This window comes from Erigeron canadensis, chromosome 8 (assembly GCF_010389155.1).
Source record: "Erigeron canadensis isolate Cc75 chromosome 8, C_canadensis_v1, whole genome shotgun sequence".
Lineage (NCBI taxonomy): Eukaryota > Viridiplantae > Streptophyta > Magnoliopsida > Asterales > Asteraceae > Erigeron > Erigeron canadensis.
In genome coordinates, this window is record NC_057768.1 from 7,774,117 (window position 1) to 7,797,698 (window position 23,582).

The window sequence follows — 23,582 nt, forward strand, 5'->3', positions numbered from 1 at the left end:
CGGCGATCCCAAGATAAAACTCCTGGCTTCGCCACTGAAAAATAGTACATTAAAAGAATAGGTAAATTCATTTGTCGAACAAGGATATTACCGGGATTTTAAAAAACTATGAAAGGGATTTTTTCAAAAAATGATGTGTTTTTGTAACTTGCTGAAATGGGAAGCAAAATCATGGCAAGTCCTTATGTCATCATAACATTTTGCTATTTTTTTTTGAGGATTTGTTAACTAGTGCCCCTGGGGCATTAGTTACGGTGCATTTAATAAAGTCAAATTTTTCTTAAATATTTAATTAGTTATTTATTATTCATAAAAAAAATGGTAATTATCAAGTTGAATTAATGAACATTTAATGTAATTTTTGATAATTTAAGAAAATTTTAACTTCATTAAATGCACCATAACTAGTGCCCCTAGGGCACTAGTTAGCAAATCTCTTCTTTTTATATCCCACTTGCGAGAGTAAATTATCTTCCTATTGTTAGGATGCATTAAAAATCAGCAAATATCCCAATCAATTGATACTTAATCGATACCGGTACTGATTAAATTCTGCATCATTTTTGGTTTTAGAATTTTTTTTGTTTTAGAATGTGGCGGTTTTGGTCATTTTGGTATCGGTTTAACATGTAAAAAAAATTTAAAAATTTAAAATAGACCGCTACTCCCTCTTGCCTACTGTTCGATCGAAGAAAACCCAAAATATCAAAATCCAAAACACAATAAACATCACAAATACATACAAAAGAGCTATATATATATCTATATATATATATAGAAACTACAATAAGCACTTATCCACGCTCCTTCTTAAGTTCTTTCCCCGACCCACTTCCACCTAAGCTCCCGACACCTACGGCATTGTAAGTAAACAGTAAGCATAAAGCTTAGTGAATATATAGAAACTAAACAATGATGACAAACTGCATACATATTAAACTTTATAATAAGACCTAACTGCAAATATATCAAATGCATAAATATATAGAGTTGCCTATAATGGATCCAATCTCTGCCAATACAATCTGCTAGCCTGCCATTAATCAGCCACTGCTTGATTACATGGAACTGACTACACGTGTATAATCAACTTCCACATAATCATGACTGCCGGCTTATCTAATGATGATTTATATAAAGCAAATTCTATATACTCACCTGTAATGTCTATGATCGAATATATATATATATATACACGAGCACTTCCAAATAAAGATCACAACATCGTCTCATTAACATACTAAGACTCGATTTTCAGCCTAACTAAATTCTGGATAGTTGACTTTTAAAGTCAAAATGATCAGTTTCAGTACCAGCTATAGTCATAATACAAACTAGGCGATTTTTTACCAAAATCAACCTTCAAGTTAGGATAAATACTTCCATTTAAACTTGTTTAACCCAACATAGTCATGGGTTGACATCTATATAACCATTTTTATCGATTATATACACAAGCTCACTAGTTTAATTCAACCTTAAAAAAAACTCTTCAAGAATCAAAATTAATGATTTTTAGATGTTTAATAACATCATAGGAACAAAACCCATGCTTGAGTTTGGTTAATTTTCTCATCTCATCCCCAAAACTCTAAAATCCTTTACTTTCAACTATAAAAGTCAAGAATAAGAATTACCTTTGGATTATTGATGATATAACTATATGGAAATAGCTTAAAACTGATGAAAAGAGGTTGAAATCAACTAGATTCTAGCTTGAAGTGTTCCTGCGTGAGCTTTCCTTCATTGGAGGGAAACTAGAGTAGAGCTTATGTACGTGTTAAACATACATAAATCAGCTTAACTTATATTTATCTCACAAACATACGGGTATTTACTCCTCTAGTCTCGGCTATTTTAAGTATCCTTATTTACAACCCGAGTCTCGACTGTTGTTCTCGACTTTTTACTTTATTTAACATATACCACATATAGAGTTGACATATATACAACATTTAAATAAGTTGCATTTATATAAAAATGATTATAATACTAATATTTTATTATTACTGAATTACCTCAAAACTCGGGTGTTACACAATTGATACTTAATCCATACCGGTACTGATAGGATTCTGCATCATTTTTGGTTTTAGAATTTTTTTTGTTTTAGAATGTGGCGGTTTTGGTTATATTGGTATCTGTTTAATATGTAAAAAAAATTAAAAATTAAAAAAAGACCGCTACTCCCTCTTGCCAACTGTTCGATTTAAGAAAACCCAAAAGATTAAAATCCAAAACACAATAAACATCACAAATACATACAAAAGAGCTCTATATATGGCTGAAAAGAAGTTGCGTAAACAGTGCTGGAAAAGGCTCATCTAATCACGTCTGGTGCTGTTAAAAGTTTTCATTTTGTTTTTGCACATGGGTTTCAAGTTTATAGTTTGTTTCACGTTTGGAAGCATTATTACGGAGGTCACTTTTTGGTGCTTTTTTGCACCTTTTTAGTCGTGGGAATACAAGCATTGTATTACCGCATGGTTTTTTTTTTATGTGTCATCTAGTACATGTGAGCTAAGTTCCCTATCAACACAAAATTCTTTTAAAATCGGCTCTATGCGGTACAATGCTGTGAGAAAACGGCTTCTTTTCGTATGCCTTTGAGCAATTTTTGTGTCGGTATAAAAAAAATCGGATGATTTGGTACGGTTCTCATACCGATCTCATAGACGCATTAAAAGAGTCATGTTAATCAAGTTTTCTCTCTCGGCTTGCAAAACAATTATTTAAAGGATGGCAAATTGTTAAATACCCACGTCGAATTATCTGAATTTTAATTCAAACTTATTCAAAGTTTAAAAGTCCTTTTCCCCACAAATATGATTTTTTTGACTTTTTGATACACTTTACCTAACATTTTTCTCAACAAATTTCTTGTCTTGTTTATATTAACTCGTAATAGTTAATAACAAAGCTTTTAGATAGAGATATAGATTCAAAAAGGAATGTATCTTTAACTCTTTTAAGGGAGATGACATTGTTATAACACAATTTGATAAAGGTATCACACACTAATTTTTAGGTTTTGCTAAGGCGCATTAAATAATTGTACACTTACCATAAAAATTAGGAGGTGAGTTTTTGATATGGAAACGTACAACCTTTTTATGCACGTTAAGTGATTTAACATTTTTCTAATTTTTAAGCCGTATTATCATATAATGCATGATTATGATACATTGAAAAGCTTTTATGGTATATGGATTGATCGATTAATTTATAATAATTTGTATATTTTAATTATTTCCAAAATTGGATCGCCATATATTGGGTGTTGTCTCTGTTTTTTGGCATTGTCTCACCTCACTTTTACAACATACTACGTGTTACATAAAATTTCAGGATCCATAAACACGGACTGGAATCCACACAAACTTCAATAACCTGCAGACTTTAGATCAACAAAAAATGAATATATTAAGAAAAACCAATAAGGCTTTGAAATTATGTGGACGTTACTAAATCAATGACATTTAGGTCACAAACTTCTTGCTTTTTTATTTATCCACTTCTTTTTTCATGATTACTGTATTTTTTTAGCAACACCCTTAAAATTCCCATAATAACCTTAAAATTGTATATGGCAAAGATTGAAACAATATTCAGAGTCAAAATACTTTGTTGTTAAAAGTAGCCGTACTTGGACATAAATAAAAACAAACTAAACAACCTAATATTCCACTAATCACTCTCCCATGTTCTTCTTATTCAACCTTTCATTCCATTCCCATCTCCAAACCTTCAATGGAATTCCACATTTTCTATCTCATTTTTCTTTCTCAAATCTTTACTTCATTAATAACATCACAAGCATGTCATCCCATTGACCATAAATCCTTACTTGACTTCAAACACAAAATCACCTTTGACCCATCAAACCTTTTCCAAACATGGACACCTCAATCTGATTGCTGCAAATCATGGAATGGAATTGCATGCGATTCCAATGGCAGAGTCATTAACGTATCGCGGTCCGGCCTCGTCTCCGGCGATGATTTCATTCTTGACACTTCCATTTCCGGTAGCATTTCTCCTTCTTTATCTAACCTCACCTTTTTACAACTTCTTGACCTTAGCAATCTTAAAGAATTATCAGGTCCTATCCCACCCGAATTTGGAAAACTTTCACATTTAACTCATTTGTTTCTTGATTCCAACCAACTTTCCGGATCAATTCCGGTGACTTTCCGGTCACTTTTCCGGTTAGAAAAACTTTATCTTAGTAACAATCGTCTAAATGGTCAAATCCCAGAAATGGTTTTCAAATCCTTGTCCGAAATTGGTCTCTCTGGAAATCAGTTTTCTGGCAAGATTCCGGTTTCCATTGGAGAATGGATTTCAATTACAAAACTTGATTTCCACGAAAATAATTTATCAGGAATCATACCCGAAACAATTGGAAATTTAAAGAAATTAATGTTTCTTGATCTTTCACAAAATATGATCACTGGACTTATTCCAAAGTCACTTGGATCATTATCAGGATTACAACTTTTGTATCTAAACCAAAACCAACTTTCTGGCTCCATTCCTGATTCCATAGATGGGCTCATTTCAATTCAATTCTTCCGTTTATCGGAAAACAAACTAAATGGTAGTATTCCAATGTCCATTGGCAAGCTTCCAAAGATCCAACGTTTGATCTTTGAAAACAATTATCTCACTGGGAAATTACCGGCTACAATGGGTCATTTGGTTACTCTAACGGATGTATATTTCTCTAGTAACCGGTTAACCGGAAAGATTCCTTCAAGTTTTGGAAACTTGAAGAATCTACAAACACTTGATTTATCAAGAAACAAACTTAGTGGTGAGCTTCCATCTCAACTAGCTAAATTACAAAATTTACAAACTTTTGATTTGTCATTTAATCCATTAAATTTAGTCACATTACCACTTTGGTTTTCTAAGTTGAAACTTTTTAGGCTAAAAATGGCGAACACTGGAATCAAGGGCCGGATTCCAGGGTTCATATCGTTGTCATCAACGATATCTGAGTTGGACTTTTCCAAAAACTCATTAACAGGGGAATTGCCACATTGGATTGGGAACTTAACAAATTTATCGTATTTAAACTTATCGAATAATAAGTTAAGTAACTCAATCCCACCCGAATTCAAGAACCTTTCCTTGTTGATGGATCTTGATCTTCACTCCAACAACTTTTCGGGTAATATAAACGTAATTTTTAAGAAAAATGTACAAGGCCCACTTGGTCATTATAACTCTATTGACGTGTCGAATAACTTTTTTTTCGGTCCTATTGATGACATTGGTGATGAGCCTGCTATGGACTCGATTGTTTCATTAGTTTTATCACAAAATCCGATAGGCGGAACAATACCGAAATCTTTGAGTAATGGCAATGAATTGGTGAGAGTTTTGATTTCAAGTGATAATTTGATGGGGAAGATACCAAAAGAAGTGTTGAATATGAAGAATTTGAAAGAATTTGATGTGTCTAGAAATAAGTTGACTGGACAAATTCCTTTGCATAATGTTAGTATACCTGTTTCTGCATTTTTGGGTAATCCTGGATTGTGTGGGACCCCCCTTCCGCCCTGTTAACATTCTTTTTTACCATTATATTTACATTTGAGGTATACTTAGTAAATTAGCTGTCCAAAAAAAAAAAAAACTTACTCGTAGTAAATTAAGTTTTGCTGTTTTTTCTTTTTGAAATATAAGACAATTGATCTACTCTCTTACCTTTCATTTTCCAGCTTTCTTTTTTTATTTTTTTTTTAAAACAGCATTTTCCAGCGTTAGTGTCGGTACTGCTATGTTTATTATAATCTTAATGTTTGATTTCGATCATATATATATAAGAATCAGGTTTTTAGATATGTTTGTGACCCTCTCAAATTAATCGTATTTATTAATTTATTTTTTTAATACGTCAAATATGAACTAACATCCGCACTTTTTATTTGTTCTTAGTTGTACTAAACCTTGTACTAAAATATTGATTGTCGATATAAATATATACCCGTTTGCGAATCACGGACGGATAATGGATATACCATATCCGTCATGGATGTATCAGTCCCGCGAACCCGTGATACACATTAATAAGATCCGTGGATATATCCGTAAGATAACCCGTCAAACACACATATTATTTTTAGTTTTATATAAAAATTATATATATGATACATATTAGTAAATTTTAAAACTCAAAATATCAAATCTTTTACGTATTATGTTTAGAGTTTTGTTCCAATCTTAATGCTTCATTCTTAATTTATTATTTATTTCCAATTTACATGACATTATTACTTTAATTTGATCGTCCGCTTAAAATTTTTAACATTCTACCATTATCATCTCTTTCTACCATTATCATAATTTTAAGGTGATATATAATCCGCGGATCTACCAGTGAACTTGTATATCCGCGAATGACAGACATGGATCAAATATTTAACCCGTTTACGGATACCCGCGAATTGGCGGATCAAGAAAAACCCGCGGGCATGGTAACGGGAAAGAGGTATCTGCACCCGTTACCTGCGGGTGCCATCCCTAGGTGGTGGTGGCAGTGGTTGGTAGTGGTGGTGGTGGCGGTGACGGTGACGGTGTGGTTATTATTGTAGAAATAGTTAATATACAAGGAGTAGTGTAATTATTTTAGGAGTTGATGGGTCTATGTTGTAAAATATTTCGTTAAGAGTATAATAGTTATTTTAAATGGAGATGTTTAAATTAGTGAATAAAACAAAAATCATTAATTAATTCATTAAGGGTAGAATGATCATTTTGCATGAGATATTTTTATGATAGAGAATGTTAAAAAGTGTTAAAAAGAGAAAAAATATGATAATTTTTATAAAGTAGCATAGATATAATATGTACGTGATCATTGTCACATGGTTATGTTGTTTGGAACCCAAATTGCGAACTCTTAAAAAGACAAAAGGAGCCTAACTTTGAAACCCGACCCTTCATTTTTTGTTATACGTGTCCCCATGACTAACCCATATGGAGTTTTGTCAAGACTTTAAAATATGTGATCATAGAAAAAAAACTGGGTGGGCCTATATAGCTCGGGTGATAAATGGGTTGAAACAAGGTCCGCTCATACAATTACATTAATGGGTGAGTGTGCAAGTGATATCCAAGTTGTGGACAAACACTATATATGATTTCATGTTGAATTTGAGTCAACAGGTATGCTGTATTTGTCAACCTTCTCTTGCAGTACCATAGTACAAATAAAGGTTGACCCAAATCCATCCTATGTTGTGTCTGTTTGGTAAGGGTTTTTTGGGAGGCTTTTTAGGGACCGGAGGCTACCGTGGAATCCGCGGTCACACATAAGTATTTCGCCTTTCAAAAAAAGCGGCTGCTAATTAGGCTTTTAAATAAAAACTTTCTTTGAAAATAAAAGCTTTGTTTGGAGAAGAGGGTTTACGGCTTCTATTTTGAAGAAAAAAAAGCCCCAATGGGCTTAGAAACAAAAGCTTCTTCCTGTAAAGTTAAAATAAAAGCCCCATCCCCTATTGAATAAAATTACCCGTATACCCCAAATTACCCTACACGTCCTCATCTCTGATTTATATTTTTCCTTGTTCTTCTCTACACATATTTTTGGTGGTTTTGATCTCATATTCATCCTTCTTCCCATTCGCATCACTACTAGTAAGTAAATATTTTTCATGTACCATCTAATTGTTTTTCTTTTTATAAACTTCTGTTGTTCCACTAAATCTTATATAATAGCCACTAAATCTTATATTTTCATGACCATCACTTCTCTAATTGTTTTTCGGTCCTATTGATGACGTAGGTCACTAGTTAGTATGATTCATAAATAACACTATAATTAAAAAAATATACCACCAGCTATCTACTTTTATCGAATGTTCATCATATTTAGGTTACGAGATTTTTTGTAACAACTGAGAAATAATGTTTACTACCATCTAGCATTTAGTTGACAAAACAATAATGTGAATACTATAATACAATAAGATTTAGTTTGACGTCTGCAAGTTCCAATGATCACTTTTCTTGTATTATCCTATTTAATGATGACTTTGACTATGACTATTGGTTCCATTTGTAGTTTGTCACTTCTTCGAAGAAGTATTGTTGGATTTTTAATTTAGCTAGGATTGTTGCCCGCACATTGCAACGAAATAACGAACATTTAAAAGAAACAGAACAACACTTGGCTGTATGGAAGAAACGAAGTGAAATACAGATATTTAAGTTAGAATGTTTGATTATGTGTAGATTTAAGCATCCTAAGTTGTTACGTAGTCATCCTAGTTTTCATGTAGAAAACACAATGCATCTATTTAAGACACCAAACTAGTGTACACCTAATACACTCAGAAGCAAGTATAGGTACATTGAAGAAAATATACCAAAACATAATTTCTTCTACATTTCATACTACCACTTATATTGTTCATATGTTAGTATATAGATGGAACAGAGTATTGATGCATCAAAGAAAGAACAAAGTAGTGATGCATCAAAGAGGGACGACTTTGTTTGGACGGATATGGCTGTTATTACTTTGTGTGATTTCTTAAATAAATACATAGAAAGAAATGGTCGGACTGCCCCATTTAAATGGACCGAACTTCAACCACAATTTGAAACGATTGTTAAGCACAAGTTTCACAGTGATAAAGCGTTAAAGAACAAACATAGTGCCATGAGACAAGACTACAATCTTTGGAAGTCCTTAAAGCACGGAGAAACCGACTTAGGTTGGAATGAAAGTACGGGGAGAATCGAGGGTGACACCGAGAGGTGGGCAAACAAAATTAAGTTAAGATTAATGTACTATTACTCAAATTAAAAATGATGACACCATAAATATTTATAATATTTTATAATTTTGAGTGTGTTGTGTTGTGTAGGAAACCCCCCATCTTAAAAGATTTATGAAAAAACAGCCTTTTGGTAAGTACAAGATGCATGGGATTTACTATATGGAGATGTTGTTGCAAGTGGTGTAAATTGTGCTGCTCCATCTGTAGATCCTAATTCTTCAAATAACATGCCTTGTACGAATCTTATAGATGACAATGTAGAGGTTGATAATGATGAAGATACTTATCAAGTCTACACTAGATATGCCTCTCGTTTAGACAATCTTGAAAAACAACAAAATGAATTCTACCCAAGTTTGGTAACTGAGATGCATCAAGATCCCGTAAGTAACCCAAACCATATAGGGAGTTCTAAAGGGCCTCACAAGTCCATAAAAGTGAATGAAAAATCCAAACATGTTAAGACGAAACGTAAATTGAGAGAGTCTTCGAGAGCTGTAAAGTTTAAAGAATTTATGACAAAACAAGAAACTATTGAAGAAAAAATTCTAGAGCTACTAATGTCAGATACTCGTAATTTCAATGCAGCTCCTAGAGACAATGATCAAGCTCCTCATGTGAATTAAGCATGTAATTTTAGTGTTAATGCAACTATAAGTGTAATTAACGGCATGGTAAACTGTGGACTAATGGCGAAAGATGAGTTATGGTGCTTTGCAATTAGCTTATTTGAAGATGCGGTAATAAGAGAAATTTTTATGAGTCTCCCCAATGATGCTAGTAGGCTGCAATGGTTGCAATATAACATGAACATGGAAACTGAGTAATGTTATGTCGTTTATTAGTCTACACCACTAGGGTATGTTTATGCATTTATCTATGTGAACTTCATTGGATCTTCCTTGTATTTTGACTTTTTTTTTTCTATATTTCGTGTTGAATAACTTTGTCATTATATTGATTGTGAACTGTTTTAATAAATTTTGAAATGTTATAGGTGAATATGATAATCATGGATATTGAAAGGAGAAGGAAAAGAAAAAGACTTTGTTGTTTATATTTGCTAACAGTTTCACGTACTAAAAAAGCAATAGCGGCTCGGTACTTTTAAAACTATTGAAGAAAAAATTCTAGAGCTACTAATGTCAGATACTCGTAATTTCAATGCAGCTCCTAGAGACAATGATCAAGCTCCTCATGTGAATTAAGCATGTAATTTTAGTGTTAATGCAACTATAAGTGTAATTAACGGCATGGTAAACTGTGGACTAATGGCGAAAGATGAGTTATGGTGCTTTGCAATTAGCTTATTTGAAGATGCGGTAATAAGAGAAATTTTTATGAGTCTCCCCAATGATGCTAGTAGGCTGCAATGGTTGCAATATAAACATGAACATGGAAACTGAGTAATGTTATGTCGTTTATTAGTCTACACCACTAGGGTATGTTTTATGCATTTATCTATGTGAACTTCATTTGGATCTTCCTTGTATTTTGACTTTTTTTTTTCTATATTTCGTGTTGAATAACTTTGTCATTATATTGATTGTGAACTGTTTTAATAAATTTTGAAATGTTATAGGTGAATATGATAATCATGGATATTGAAAGGAGAAGGAAAAGAAAAAGACTTTGTTGTTTATATTTGCTAACAGTTTCACGTACTAAAAAAGCAATAGCGGCTCGGTACTTTTATAAGTATATGTACAAGGAGCCATGCATGACATCTTCGCAAATAGGTGAATCTTGGATGAATGAAATTTTGAGCGTTAACCCTATTCGATGTGTTAATGCATTCCGAATGCTTCCAAATGTATTTATGAAATTATGTGATGAACTAATAGAATCAAAATATGGATTGAAGTCAAGTGATAAAATGTCAGTTCTTGAGAAGTTAGGGGTCTTCGTATATACCCTTGCGTTAGGTATATCAAATAGGGGTGTTGGGGAGCGTTTTCAACGCTCGGGAGAGACTATTAGCAGAGCATTTCATGATGTTTTGGAGGCAATAACAACTAGAGGAAAGGGTTTCAATGGTCTAGCACATGAAGTTATAAAGCCAACGGATTTGACATTTCAACATATACCACTTCAAATAGTTAATGATACCAGATATATGCCATATTTTAAGGTAAACTGCTTATTTTCCAAATAGTTTCTGGATTAAAAATACTTATTTTATTATATAGATACCCTATATATTATATTATAGACAAGTTATATATTACAAATACTACATTTTTATGTACAAAATGTAGTCTAACAATAAATACTTAAACTTATGATAACCTACCATTTACTAAGCGTGCCTGAATTCATTGACTTAATGTACCACTTCATAGCGTACATATATATCAACTAAAAATTATACATTACTTTTAGGATTGCATCGGATGTATTGATGGTACACATATCGAAGCATGTATCCCTGAGAGTCAACAAATCCCTTACATAGGTAAAAAAGGTGTGCCTACTTTTAATGTAATGGTAACTTGTGATTTTGACATGTGTTTTACTTTTATATCAGTTGGATGGGAAGGATCTGCTCATGACATACGTGTTTTTCTTAATGCTATCAATACGCCTCCAATGAACTTTTCAATCCACCTGAAGGTAACCATATCTTACTGTACATTTTCCCATAGTTATTTTGTTATATTACAAAATAAACATGGTTATTTTGTTATATTACAAGCTGCAATTTTTTAAAACTTGATTATTTAACAGGTAGATATTATTTGGTTGATAAAGGGTATCTATTTAGACAAGGTTTTTTGGTACCATATTCCAAGACACGATACCATCTATCTGAATTTGATAATGAACCGCCAACTAACATGCAAGAAGCTTTTAACCATTCCCATTCATCTCTTCGAAGTTGTATTGAAAGATCATTCGAAGCCTTGAAGAAAAGATGGAAAATACTCAAAAGTATGCCACAATTTAGTGTGCAAACGCAAATTGACGTTATTATTGCAACATTTGCTGTTTACGGAATAATTATATCCGTAATAATTCTAAATATGATTTGGTGTTTATGGAATTAGATCAACATCCAAATTTTGTACCACGTGATGAACTTCCTGATGTTCGTGGTCTATTCACAAATGATAGAGAAACTTCTGAAGGAACATCTAATGTGATGAAACAGGTTCGCAATGATATGGCTACTATGATTTTGGAGTGCACGTGGTCATTAGATGTATTACGAGCTATATGCTACCTTTTATTTAAACATATGGAAAGTTGCATGTTATGTCCTTTTTTGTGAACTTATTAGTTTATAAATGGTATTTTTGTCAGTTTTCTTTTTAAATAGATGTTTTTTTTATAACATTAAATTTCATGTTTCTTAATGTAATTTTACATTTTTTAGCTACATCTCTCAGCTTGTTTGCCAAACAGTTTTATATAGTTAAAAGCTTTAGTTTTACAGCCTCAGCCTCTAGCTCCAGCTCTTCAGTTTCAGTCCCAGCTCCTAGTTTCAGCCCCAATCTCTAGCTCCAACTACTTTCATCAAACATACCCGTTGTATTTCCTTTTTTATTTTTAATACTTTAAATAAAAAGGATAGCACCTATGGTTATATCTCATCAACTAACAATGTACCAAGTCATCATGAACTAAAAAATTAACATCACATTTTACGAAATATTAACATCTTTACATCTCATAAAGTCACCAATCTGTCCATCCTAATTACCTTGCTAACATATTTACATCTCACATACCCGTCCTATGTCTGATGTGAAATACTCAAGTGTGGACTGAGTCAACTCACAAAAGCACAATAGAATATAAGAACTATTTTTGTGGAGATTTTTAGAAGTTATAATAAAACTAACCCAAACTGACTATAAGAATATATAATACAACAACAATAAAACAGATAAACTGGACAGGATTATTGATAAAGAGACCACTAAAATACTTGACTCATAAAGGATTGAACCATCAAAATCAAATACAAGAAACACTCTAAAACCACCACTATATTTGATAAAGGATGAGCCACCACAAATATCGATAAAGGTAACAAAGGTTTAAGATCTCACCACAATAATCTATAAAGCCAAAGCCACCAAGATTATTGATAAAGAGACCACTTCAAATCACCAAGATCAAAGATCCATAAAGGTAAAGAAGATTTTTAAATGAATAGAATTTAGCTCTATCAAACTTTTCATAAACACACTCTGAGTTTTACAATAGAAGGCAACCCCTATTTATAGAGGAAATACAAGGGACAAACAAATATTCTACCTTAGGCAACTAGTACAAGGTTGTTATAAACCAACCAATAGGAATAGAGAACATAATCTGCAGCTGCAAGGTAGTGGTGGTTCTCTCCCTGGTCCCCAATGTCTTCTTTTACTCCCTTGATCAGGTGTCACCAAAACAAGACAAAAACATACAACTGAATTCTTGTCGTTATTTAGAACCATAACCATCTAGAACAGCTATATACACGTGCTAACACATGACTTGACCTGGTTTTTGAAAGCATCAAAACAGACAAGTATTTGAAAATCCCAAGTTGATTCAATTTCAAGTTGACTCTGCCCAAGCTGACCTAGACTGGATGTGCCAAGCTGACCTAGATCGAACGAACTCGCGAGCTGATCTTCAGACTTTTCCCGCATTTCAGTCCTTCGATTTAAGTAAGGTGAATCCTAGAGGACAGATAGGATCACCAATTATCTTCCTAAAGTGTGACATCGATGGAAACATCGGGCAATTTCACATCAATGTCCCCATCCTCTCTATATATATATATATATGAATTGTAATGGATTAAATTAACATGAAATAAGCCAACCAAAAGATGAAGCTGGTGAAGAAACACACATGGGAAAAAGAGGCGTTTCAAAAACAGCTGCCAAAAGTAGTACTAAAAGTTGCGTAACCTTTTGATATGGAATCACAAAAACATACTCCTATATATCTAGTGGATGGAACGTTATATATATAATTTTATTAACGTGGCACTAGATACTACATTTTGAAGTCAATTTGCTAATTAGTCAATTTTCTTTATTAATACAATTTGCTAATTAGTTATTAGTGCTTATGTGCACTACATACGGTACATTTTGAAGTCAAAATTATACTTAAATATAAAAAAAGAATTGTATTTATGATGATTCATGTAAAATGTTAACTTTCAAATTGAAATAATGCGCATTAAATGTAAGATTTGATAATTTAGGAAATAAAGATTTCATTAAATGACTCAACGGCACAAATTAACAAATCTCTGAAACATAATGCGAAGTCCCTCACTTGATGGTTTAATCTACACTTAAATGCAAGTCCTTCACTTGATAGTTTAACCCACAAGTGTAGAATACAACAAGTCAAGTAAGCACTAGATTAGACTAGTATTACAATAAATATAAATGCAAGAATATATATAAAGTAATACGTAACTTAAGCAATATAAAAATAAGCAAGTAAAATAAATGGTGAGACACAATGTAATTTTTTTAAGTGTATTTTATTTATTAATGTTTAAATAAAATACAAGGTTATTGCGGAACTAAGATATTACAAAGTAAGTATCTAAACAACCTTATGAATTACAATTGCTCTAATATTTGCTAAATAAACTCTTTTGATCGAAATACTTAAAGTTGTGAAGTATAACTGTTTAAATTGAGAGTATTTAAGCAAAGACACCAAATTGCAAATTTGTAATTTGTACGAGGGAAGTGACTTGGTATTTATAGGCAAAAAGAATAAATATAATATTCTTTTTGCCGTACAAATATGGTTACATGCATTTAAGGAAATTACTTTAATTCCTTAAATGCATTGGTTAAAGTACAAGAATAAAGTCACTTGATAGTGAGTTGTCTTCTAATTAACCAACCACCTTTACATGCGTGTAAGACTTTTAACAAAGGACAAATGATTTGTCCGGGTAAAGGCATGTAAAGGCATAAAGTCAATTCCTCGTAATCAGTGTTCAGACTTGTAAGGTCTAGAACACTGTCAAGAACTCCAGTCAGGAGATCTGGTAAGTCTGCCAGTGAGCTCCGCTATTTGTCAGACTTCTTTCTTCAGACTTCAGTCTTCGACTTTAGGGAGAATGTTCTTCAGTAGAATGATCTTTGACTGGAGAGAAGTCCAGTGAACAATTCTGGTGGAATCCAGATTCCTGTACAAGTAAGTTGTTCACTGGTCTTCACATAATTTTTGGACAAATCTTTAGAGGGCTCCAGTAGTCACATCTGGAGCGAGTCCAGTAAATCTGGACCTAACAAATTCCCCCTATTTTTTTAGAAATTGTGCTTGAAAAAACCTTGAGATTTTGACTAAGTCTAAATTTTAGTTACTGGAGAACCACTTTATAAATCATCAGTGTTCCCAGATTATACATTTTAATTTACTAGACTTAATCTGTTCAAGTACTTGTGAAAAATAAAGCTTGCAACTTATATATACAGATATCAACTGGTTGAAAGTTACAACTTTACATCAAAATAAACAAAATACAAGTACAAAACAAAGATTTAGGCCCTTTGCTTTTCAGCATGCCCAGATGGCTCTTCTATGGCCTTCCTCTTTGAACCTGGAGATGGTGGTGTAGTTAGTGCAGTCCTTAAACCCAACTCCATCGCCATCAGTTCCTTCCTCATCCATTCCTTGCCAATCCTCTTCATAAAGTATTTTACATCTTGGGAAACATCTTTACCTCTGTAGGAAAGGTCAATCTCTTTAAGTTCTGACCATCCAAATGCCTTTACTGAAGTGTTTGGTCTCTCATCAGTAAAGTTCCCTTCTCTGAAGAGTTTGACATGGAACTTTGAGAAATTATCATGATTTTCTGCTAGCTGGATCTCAGCTCCCAGTATTGGTCGGACATCAGCTATGAATCTTGACAAATGCTCGTACTTTTCTTTTGTCTGAGCCTTCCTAACCATGTCATCAACTTCCTTGGACAACTTCTTCTGCTCAACAACTTGTTGAATTTTTGCTTTATTGATTCTTTCTGAAGTGTTCAAGGGAATGAAGGTGCTAAGATCTGCATCTCTTGCAGCTTTTGTCTTTCTGGCTGGTGCCTTGGGCAAACCTTTGATTTTCGTTCTATATTCATTCTCCAGAGCAATAGCATTACTCCTTACTTGATTTTGGATATCTTTCAATTCTTCTTTTCTTTGGGCAATGAGATCTAGTATGCTTACACCATAAATTTCGGAATCATAAACTTGTTCATCTTGAGCATACATGGATCGAATATAGACATCATCCAAGGCATCCAGACATTTCTTGAGCCTGGGATCATCCTTCATCTTTTTATAAACTTCAATTTGAACGCCTAACCTGCCAGCGTTATAAGAATCCAGAGTCCCATGCCTGGCCATATCTAACTGGTGAGCAACTAAGTCATCCTTCATATTTTTCTTGAAAATTTCAATCATGATGCACTCTTGCTCCAGTCTTTTTGCCTTAGCCTCATCAGCAGATGCATATTCTTTTTCTGCTTCAACTTCTTCAGTTACTTCACCAAACACCACATGCTTTCTTCTGATCTTTTTCATTGTGGTTGGAATGTCTGGGAATTCTTCAAACACTGGCTCACTGGCATCAGTACCAGCAGCCTCTTCTTCAACCTGAACACTGGCTTCAGTACAAGTGACATCTGGTCTAATCACCTTCTTCCAGACTTCGATTTTTCTCTGAAGATCACCAGCTTTTTCTTTGGAAGTTTCCCCCTTGGAAGCATCTCCAGACTGAAGATGATTCCACACCTGGTCCAGTTTATGTCTGTCAACAGAATCAAAGGTTTTACTAGACACTGGATAAATGTTGTTCATTGTCTTCCTCAACTGCATCACTTCCTTTTTGATTATTTCTAGATCCTGAGGAAAGTGGCGAGGCAACTAGTTGTCAATCATCTTGATTACTTCCGGCAGCAACCCATCGCGAAGATTTCTGATGATTGTTTCAGAAACTTCTTCTGTTATTTCCTTCAGCATATTCCCCCTAAATTTTCGAACAACTTCATCACTGAGGGTGCTGACAACCGAATTCTTGTCAAGGGTTGGCTTCTTCTCCAGTTCATCAACCTTCCTAACTAACCTCTGGACCTCATCTATCAGATCTGCCAAAGGTTTGACAACTTCAGCTTTTAAGGCAGTCTGAACAGATGCCAACAAATTCTCCTTCATTTCCTGGACTGCCACTTTGATATTTTCCGAATTATGATTTGTGGCTAGTACCAGTTCTTCCAGCTTTTCAAACACTAACTTCTCATTACCAGCAAATATGTTCATTTCTGACTTAAGATTATTGGAAAGTAAAGTTTTAAAGCCAGAAATAACCTGAGAAGAAGACTGGAGTGATCTCTCCAGGTCCGCCACCTTATCAAAAAGGCCTTGGACCTCGGTTGAAGAAAAAGAGAAGAGACCACTGGAAGGATTGGTGATTCTGGTGATGGTAGATACTGGCAACACCGTTGTGATATTTTCGGTTGTTTGGGTGACTACCAGTGGTTTAGAAGGTTGAAGGAGTTGATTTGTGGTTGGTGTTGTTGTTGTTTGTTCTGGTGGTGGTGTTGGTGTATTTTCTGGTTGGTGGAGGTGGCATTTCTGTAAGAATTGACTGGGAGACAGAATTAATAGTGCGATCAACTTCTTCTTCTCCCAGAAAACTCATGTTCACATCAACGTCATCGTCTTCAGACAGTGGAGAATAAACCATATCCCAAACTGGGCCGGTTCCACCTGCCTGGTCATCTACTTGTACATTCTCTTCCAATATATTCAAATCAATCTGAGCACCCTGCTTCAGATTCTCTCTGACAACCTGCTCAGTTTGTTTCCCCTCAACTCCTCCCATAATCAATGACCCATCTGCAGTCATGATGTCCCCACTTGCAGAAGTTGGGACTGGTATTACTAGAGGTGAGTCTGACCCTATTTCTTTTTCACCACAACCTTCTATAATAATTGTCGAAGTGGTTGCTTGTGGGTTTGCCTGATTAAAATCTCCAGAATCCTTTGGGAAGATTCTGGAAAAGATGAGACCAAAACTCCGTCTCTCCTAAGACGACGATTTTTGTTCCTTGGTCTAGTGGGGTTAGGAGCTACCTGAGAAATGGGTAACACCCTTTCAGTAGTGAGAACTTCAATGGGTTCCTCATTATTTTGAGGCTCACCAACAGCCTCTTCTAATTCATCTGGTGATGATGCATTGGCTTCTTCTTGTATTCTAAACTGGTACAACATCACCGATGGAATGTCAACCTCAGTAGGAGATGAGGTCAACTAGTTGAGATCCCTTAGATATTCACATAATGAAAAATGAGTTGTATTTACAATATACTCATTTTTTAAAGCCCTTCTGAAAATAATAGACAAAAATCAAATAAAGGGAATGAAGGCTTTCCTGCTCTTAACTTACAATCTATCCACTAGATCATTAAAGAATATCTGGGCAAAATCCACCCTATACCCATTCCGAATGATGGATGCTTAGCCTTCCAATGATGGATGTTGCCGAATGATTAGTCGTTAGTTTGGCCATCCAGTTGTTCATGTTGATTCTGATGGCGTTGGCAGTGAGAGAGATGTGATTGGCCTTTTTTACGGCGGCTACCGGAGCATAAATGCCAGCCAAAAGATTTTTAGGTGAAGGTTTGGGAAACATTGAAATATATGAAGATGAAACTGAAAGAATTTAGGGTTTATAAGGAAAATTTAAGAAGAAAGATAGTGATGATTGGAATTGAATGAAGAGAGAAAGAAATAAATGAAGGAATTTGAAGATTTGGGAGTAAATGATTTTTGAGATAAAACTGAAAGGTGAAAGTAACTGTGGGTATTTATAGAGGAAAGATAAAATGGAATTCAAAACGGTAAGTTTGAAATATTTCAAAACAATTTTGATCGGTTTTGACATCCGCATTTAATGTTTCCCATCACACATAAATGTATGACGGTTGACAGCCCACAAAATTACCAACTTGCACTTTTTGTCTTCCCAATGTAACAAAACCATCATTTTAAGTTGAAAAAGTCATGCCACGTAAGATGAACAGTAACTGTCCAGATAAAAAGTTTGTATGTATGGCACGCACTAGAATCAAGTATTAAAATATTATGACTTAACACACCATGACTCATTTCAATGCATCTGGAGGTTGCCTGGACACTCCAGCATCACTGGTGGATTAGGCCAGTAGAATATGCACTAATGGTACACTGGAGGGACACTCCAGTACGTACCCAGATTAGACCATTCAGGTAATCCTTAAACACGCACATCAACTAATGTAGACAAATGAGAGGGACATATTTACAAAGCGACTGATGTCACTTCAAACATGCACGTCAACTTATCCAGTATTAATGAGAGGGACAAATCTACAAGGTACCAGAAACATTTTCCAGAAAATTTGTCTAGTGAGAAAATAAATTAATAAGTTCCCCCTGAAGCTTAGATAAAAAAAAATCATGGTCTGAGTCTTCCCCCTGGAATGGTGATCTATAAATCTATCAGTGTAAAGATAGTATCACAAAGGCGTTCGATAGGTTTACTGGTATAGATTTACAAATCTTGAATCAAAGAACCCTGCCAGTGTCACAAAGGCGTTCATAACAAGCTTCCAGATTAAGGGTTCAACATTCCCAACTCACTGACAAGATATTGAAAAGTTTTCTCATCCAAAGGTTTTGTAAATATGTCAGCAAGTTGTTTGTCAGTGTGGATGAAGTGGATTTCAACATCATTTTTTCATAACATGATCACGAATGAAATGATACCTGACATCAATGTGTTTCGTCTTGGAGTGCATGACTGGATTGTTTGAGATAGCAATAGCACTGGTATTATCACAGAAAATAGGAGTCTTTGAATACTTAATACCATAATCAAGCAACTGGTGCTTCATCCAGAGAATCTGAGCACAACAACTGGCTGCAGACACATATTCTGCTTCAGCAGTGGATAAAGAAACTGAAGTTTGCTTCTTACTGGTCCAGCTCACCAGTTTGCCACTAAGGAAATGACTTCCACCAGTAGTGGATTTCCTGTCTATCTTACAACCTGCATGATCTGAATCTGAATAACCCTATAAATCTAAGCCTGAGCCTTTGGGATACCAAAGACCCAAACTGGGAGTACCCTTAAGGTACTTCAAAATGCGCTTTACAGCCGCCAGATGAGATTCTTTGGGGTTAGATTGATATCTGGCACAAAGACGTGTTGCAAACATTATATCTGGTCTACTGGCAGTTAAATACATTAGTGAACCAATCATGCCTCTATAGACAGTAGTGTTCACTGGCTTCTTATCAAGGTCTGAATCTATTGTTAAAGGTGCAGAAATTGGAGTTGATTTTGAAGGTGAAGAATTCATATCGAGTTTTCTTAAAATATCTCTAACATATTTTTCTTGATTAATAAAAATACCATCACTGGTTTGTTTAATCTGGAGTCCAAGAAAAAATGTTAATTCACCCATCAAACTCATTTCAAATTTTGAAGACATGATTTTTGAAAATTTCTTGCACAAAGATTCATCAGTAGAACCAAAAATAATATCATCAACATAAACTTGTACCAACAGAAGATTACCTCTTTCATGAAGAATAAATAAGGTATTGTCAATTGCACCTCTTTTGAAACCGTTTTCAAATAAGTGTTTAGTCAGAGTATCATACCAGGCTCGAGAGGCTTGTCTGAGGCCATACAGTGCCTTGTCCAGACGATATACCCAATGTGGATGCTTCTCATCAATGAAGCCTGGTGGTTGCTTGACGTAAACTTCTTCTTCTAATTCTCCATTAAAAAATGCACTCTTGACGTCCATCTGGTAGACCTTAAACTTATGATGAGCAACAAAGGCTAAAAACATTCTGATGGCTTCTAACCTTGCTACAGGAGCAAATGATTCTTCAAAGTCAAGATCTGTCTGGACGTACCTTTGTGCCACTAATCTGGCCTTATTTCTTATCACGTGTCCATCTTCATCAACCTTATTCCTGAAGACCCATCTGGTTCCAATTAGTTCTTTCTTGCCAACTAGAGGAGGAACCAGATACCAAACTTTGTTTCGTTCGAACTGGTGAAACTCTTCTTGCATAGCTATCACCTAGCTTGGATCTTCCATTGCCTCGTCAATCTTCTTCAGTTCAATCAGTGATAAGAAGCTGACATGTAAACATTGTTCACTGGAGGCACTTCTGGTCTGAACCCCTCTACTGGAGTTACCAATAATCTGGTTGATTGGGTGAGCCTTAGTCCACTTAGAGTATTGACCAGGATTGTGACGAACAACAATATCAGTGCAAGAATTCAATTGATTTTCTGGAATTGGATCTTGCCAGACAACTTCAACGTCTTCATCAGAATATGTAAGATCACGATTTGCATCATGAAATTATTCATTTAAAGGCATTTCTTGAATTACTGGCTCAAAATCAATTGAAGCTGATACTGGAGGAGTAGTACGAACATCTGATCCAATAACAAGTTCAGAGGGTAGTTTGAAACTTATTGAAGGATAAAATGAAGTATTACTGGAGGTTTTTCAAATTGCACTGGTTCCAAATCAGCATGACTGGAAACATCTTCAGATGAATCTTTGATAGGATCAGATTCACCAAAGATAATTGGATTTTCTGGGGGAGAATTAAGGGTTGGCTTTTTATTGATTGCTTCATTTGACTCATCAAATGTGACATGAATTGACTCATAGACCCTTTCCAGTCTTTTGTTGTAGACTTTGAAGGCTTTGCGAATGGCTGAATATCCTAAGAAATATCCTTCATCAGATTTGGCATCAAATTTGCCTAGCTGACTAGAGTCGTTCAGGATGTATACTGGACATCCAAAAACATGAAAATAACCAATATTTGGTTTTCTATTTCTTAATATTTCATAGGATGTCTTCTTGTGTCGCTTCACATATACTGAACGATTATGGGTGTGATAAGCAGTTGCAATTGCTTCAGCCCAGTACATTTTAAGAAGACCAGATTCAGCAAACACACTTCTGGCAGCTTATATCAGCGTTCTGTTCTTTCTTTCTACAACTCCATTCTGCTCTAGAGTGGGTGCTGATGAGAAGTTCTGAGAGATGCCAGTGTCAGTACAGAATTTCTCCAGAGTTGCATTCTGAAATTCTGTTCCATTATCACTTCTTAATTGACACACTTTTCGCTTATATTTGAGTTCAATTTGCTTGATAAGAGCGATGACTTCAGCAGCAGTTTCATTCTTTGTTTTGAGGAATATTACCCAACAATATATGGAGTGTTCATCAACAACTACCAGGGTATATTTCTTACCAGCACGAGTCTGAACATTCACTGGACCACAAAGGTCCATATGAAGCATATGAAGAGGTTCAGATATGCTAAAATTTTGTTTTATCTTGAAATTGGTGCGTTTCTGCTTACCCATCTCACATCCTGGACATGGCCTTTCCTTTTTGAAAGAAACTGAAGGTATCCCATCTACAAGTTGTTTCCTGGACAACTTATTAATATTTTTGAACTTTAAATGGGATAACCTTTTATGCCATAACCAGTTTTTGTCTTCATCAGCCTTAGGAGAGCTTTCCATATCCATTACATACACATTCCCTTTTCTGGGAGCAATCAATACTACCTTCCAATCCTTATTAAATACAATGCCTTGGGAGATGTTAAACAACACCTGGTAACCATCATCACACAATTGGCTCACACTTATTAGGTTATATTTCAAACCATTAACATAAGCCACCCGTCTGAATTTGACTTGACCATTATTCAGGACACCATATCCCTCAGTCTTTCCAGAACCATCATTTCCAAAAGTAATAGAGGGTCCGTCTGAAGCCACGAACTCCTCCAGCAGGGTCTTACATCCGGTCATTGTCCTGCCAGCAGCGCTGTCAATATACCAAATATATTTCTTTCGATCGCCCTGCACATCCACCAGATTGATTAGTTAGTTTTGGGAACCCATTGACTGATGGGTTCTCTGGATCCTGCCAAAGGGATCCCTGGGGGTATCTGGTTGAGTTCACTTTCTTCGACAGTAGTGTTAGTTGAAAATACCACTAGGCTGACAGTTTAGAAACCTTTTTCTTTTTCTCAATAGGAGTAACAATTTGAACTTTCTTGGAAAAAGGTTTTGCATTTTGTTTTGGGCCAGATGAAGTACCCTCAAAATTGTTTAATCTTGCATTGCATCTTTGAACTTGATGAGCCAGTAGTTGAAACTGGCTTTCCAATCTTAACAAAATGGTTTCTTCAGATGACACTTGAGCCTTTCCAGATGACTGAACTTTTGACTTAGGTGGAACAACATTCTTTTTCTTCTGAACCTGGGGTTCCTTAGAAGATGATTGAGGCAAAGGTATATTCTGCTTGACCTTTTTGACTGGAGCATTCATCTGGTGTGCTCCAGTCTTGACCTCAGGCAATTGAATAGGTGGAATAATACAAGTTTTGGGTGTTGTTGGTTCATCATAAATAGTGCGTGGTTTTAACACTTCTTGTAGTCGGTCAACAAAGGGTATTAATGCTGCAGCAGTCACATCACCCCCCAGATATGCTCGTTTTTGGGAGGGATACTGGTTTCTTGCAGCATCATACGGTTTTCTGGTCTCAAGCCATGACTGAATGACATGTTTTTCTTTTGTTAAAGCATTTTCGAGCTCTTCCTTTTCTTGGACCAGTTGTTCAGTGACCAAAACTTGTGCTTTAAAAGTCAATTCAATGTCTTGAAGTTCTTTTAACTTTGATTGTAAATTTGTCGTTTCAGAAAAATCTGTTTCAAAAATATTTG

At 34.9% G+C, this 23,582-nt stretch overlaps 1 protein-coding gene across 1 annotated transcript; it reads left to right on the top strand.

Annotated features, from left to right (window-relative positions):
• The first annotated feature begins 3,709 nt into the window (after positions 1-3,709).
• LOC122580319 (probable leucine-rich repeat receptor-like protein kinase At1g35710) lies at positions 3,710-5,706 on the top strand. Its single transcript, XM_043752595.1, has one exon. The coding sequence runs from the start codon at positions 3,751-3,753 to the stop codon at positions 5,572-5,574; it is 1,824 nt and encodes a 607-aa protein (XP_043608530.1). The 5' UTR covers positions 3,710-3,750; the 3' UTR covers positions 5,575-5,706.
• Positions 5,707-23,582: the final 17,876 nt, after the last annotated feature.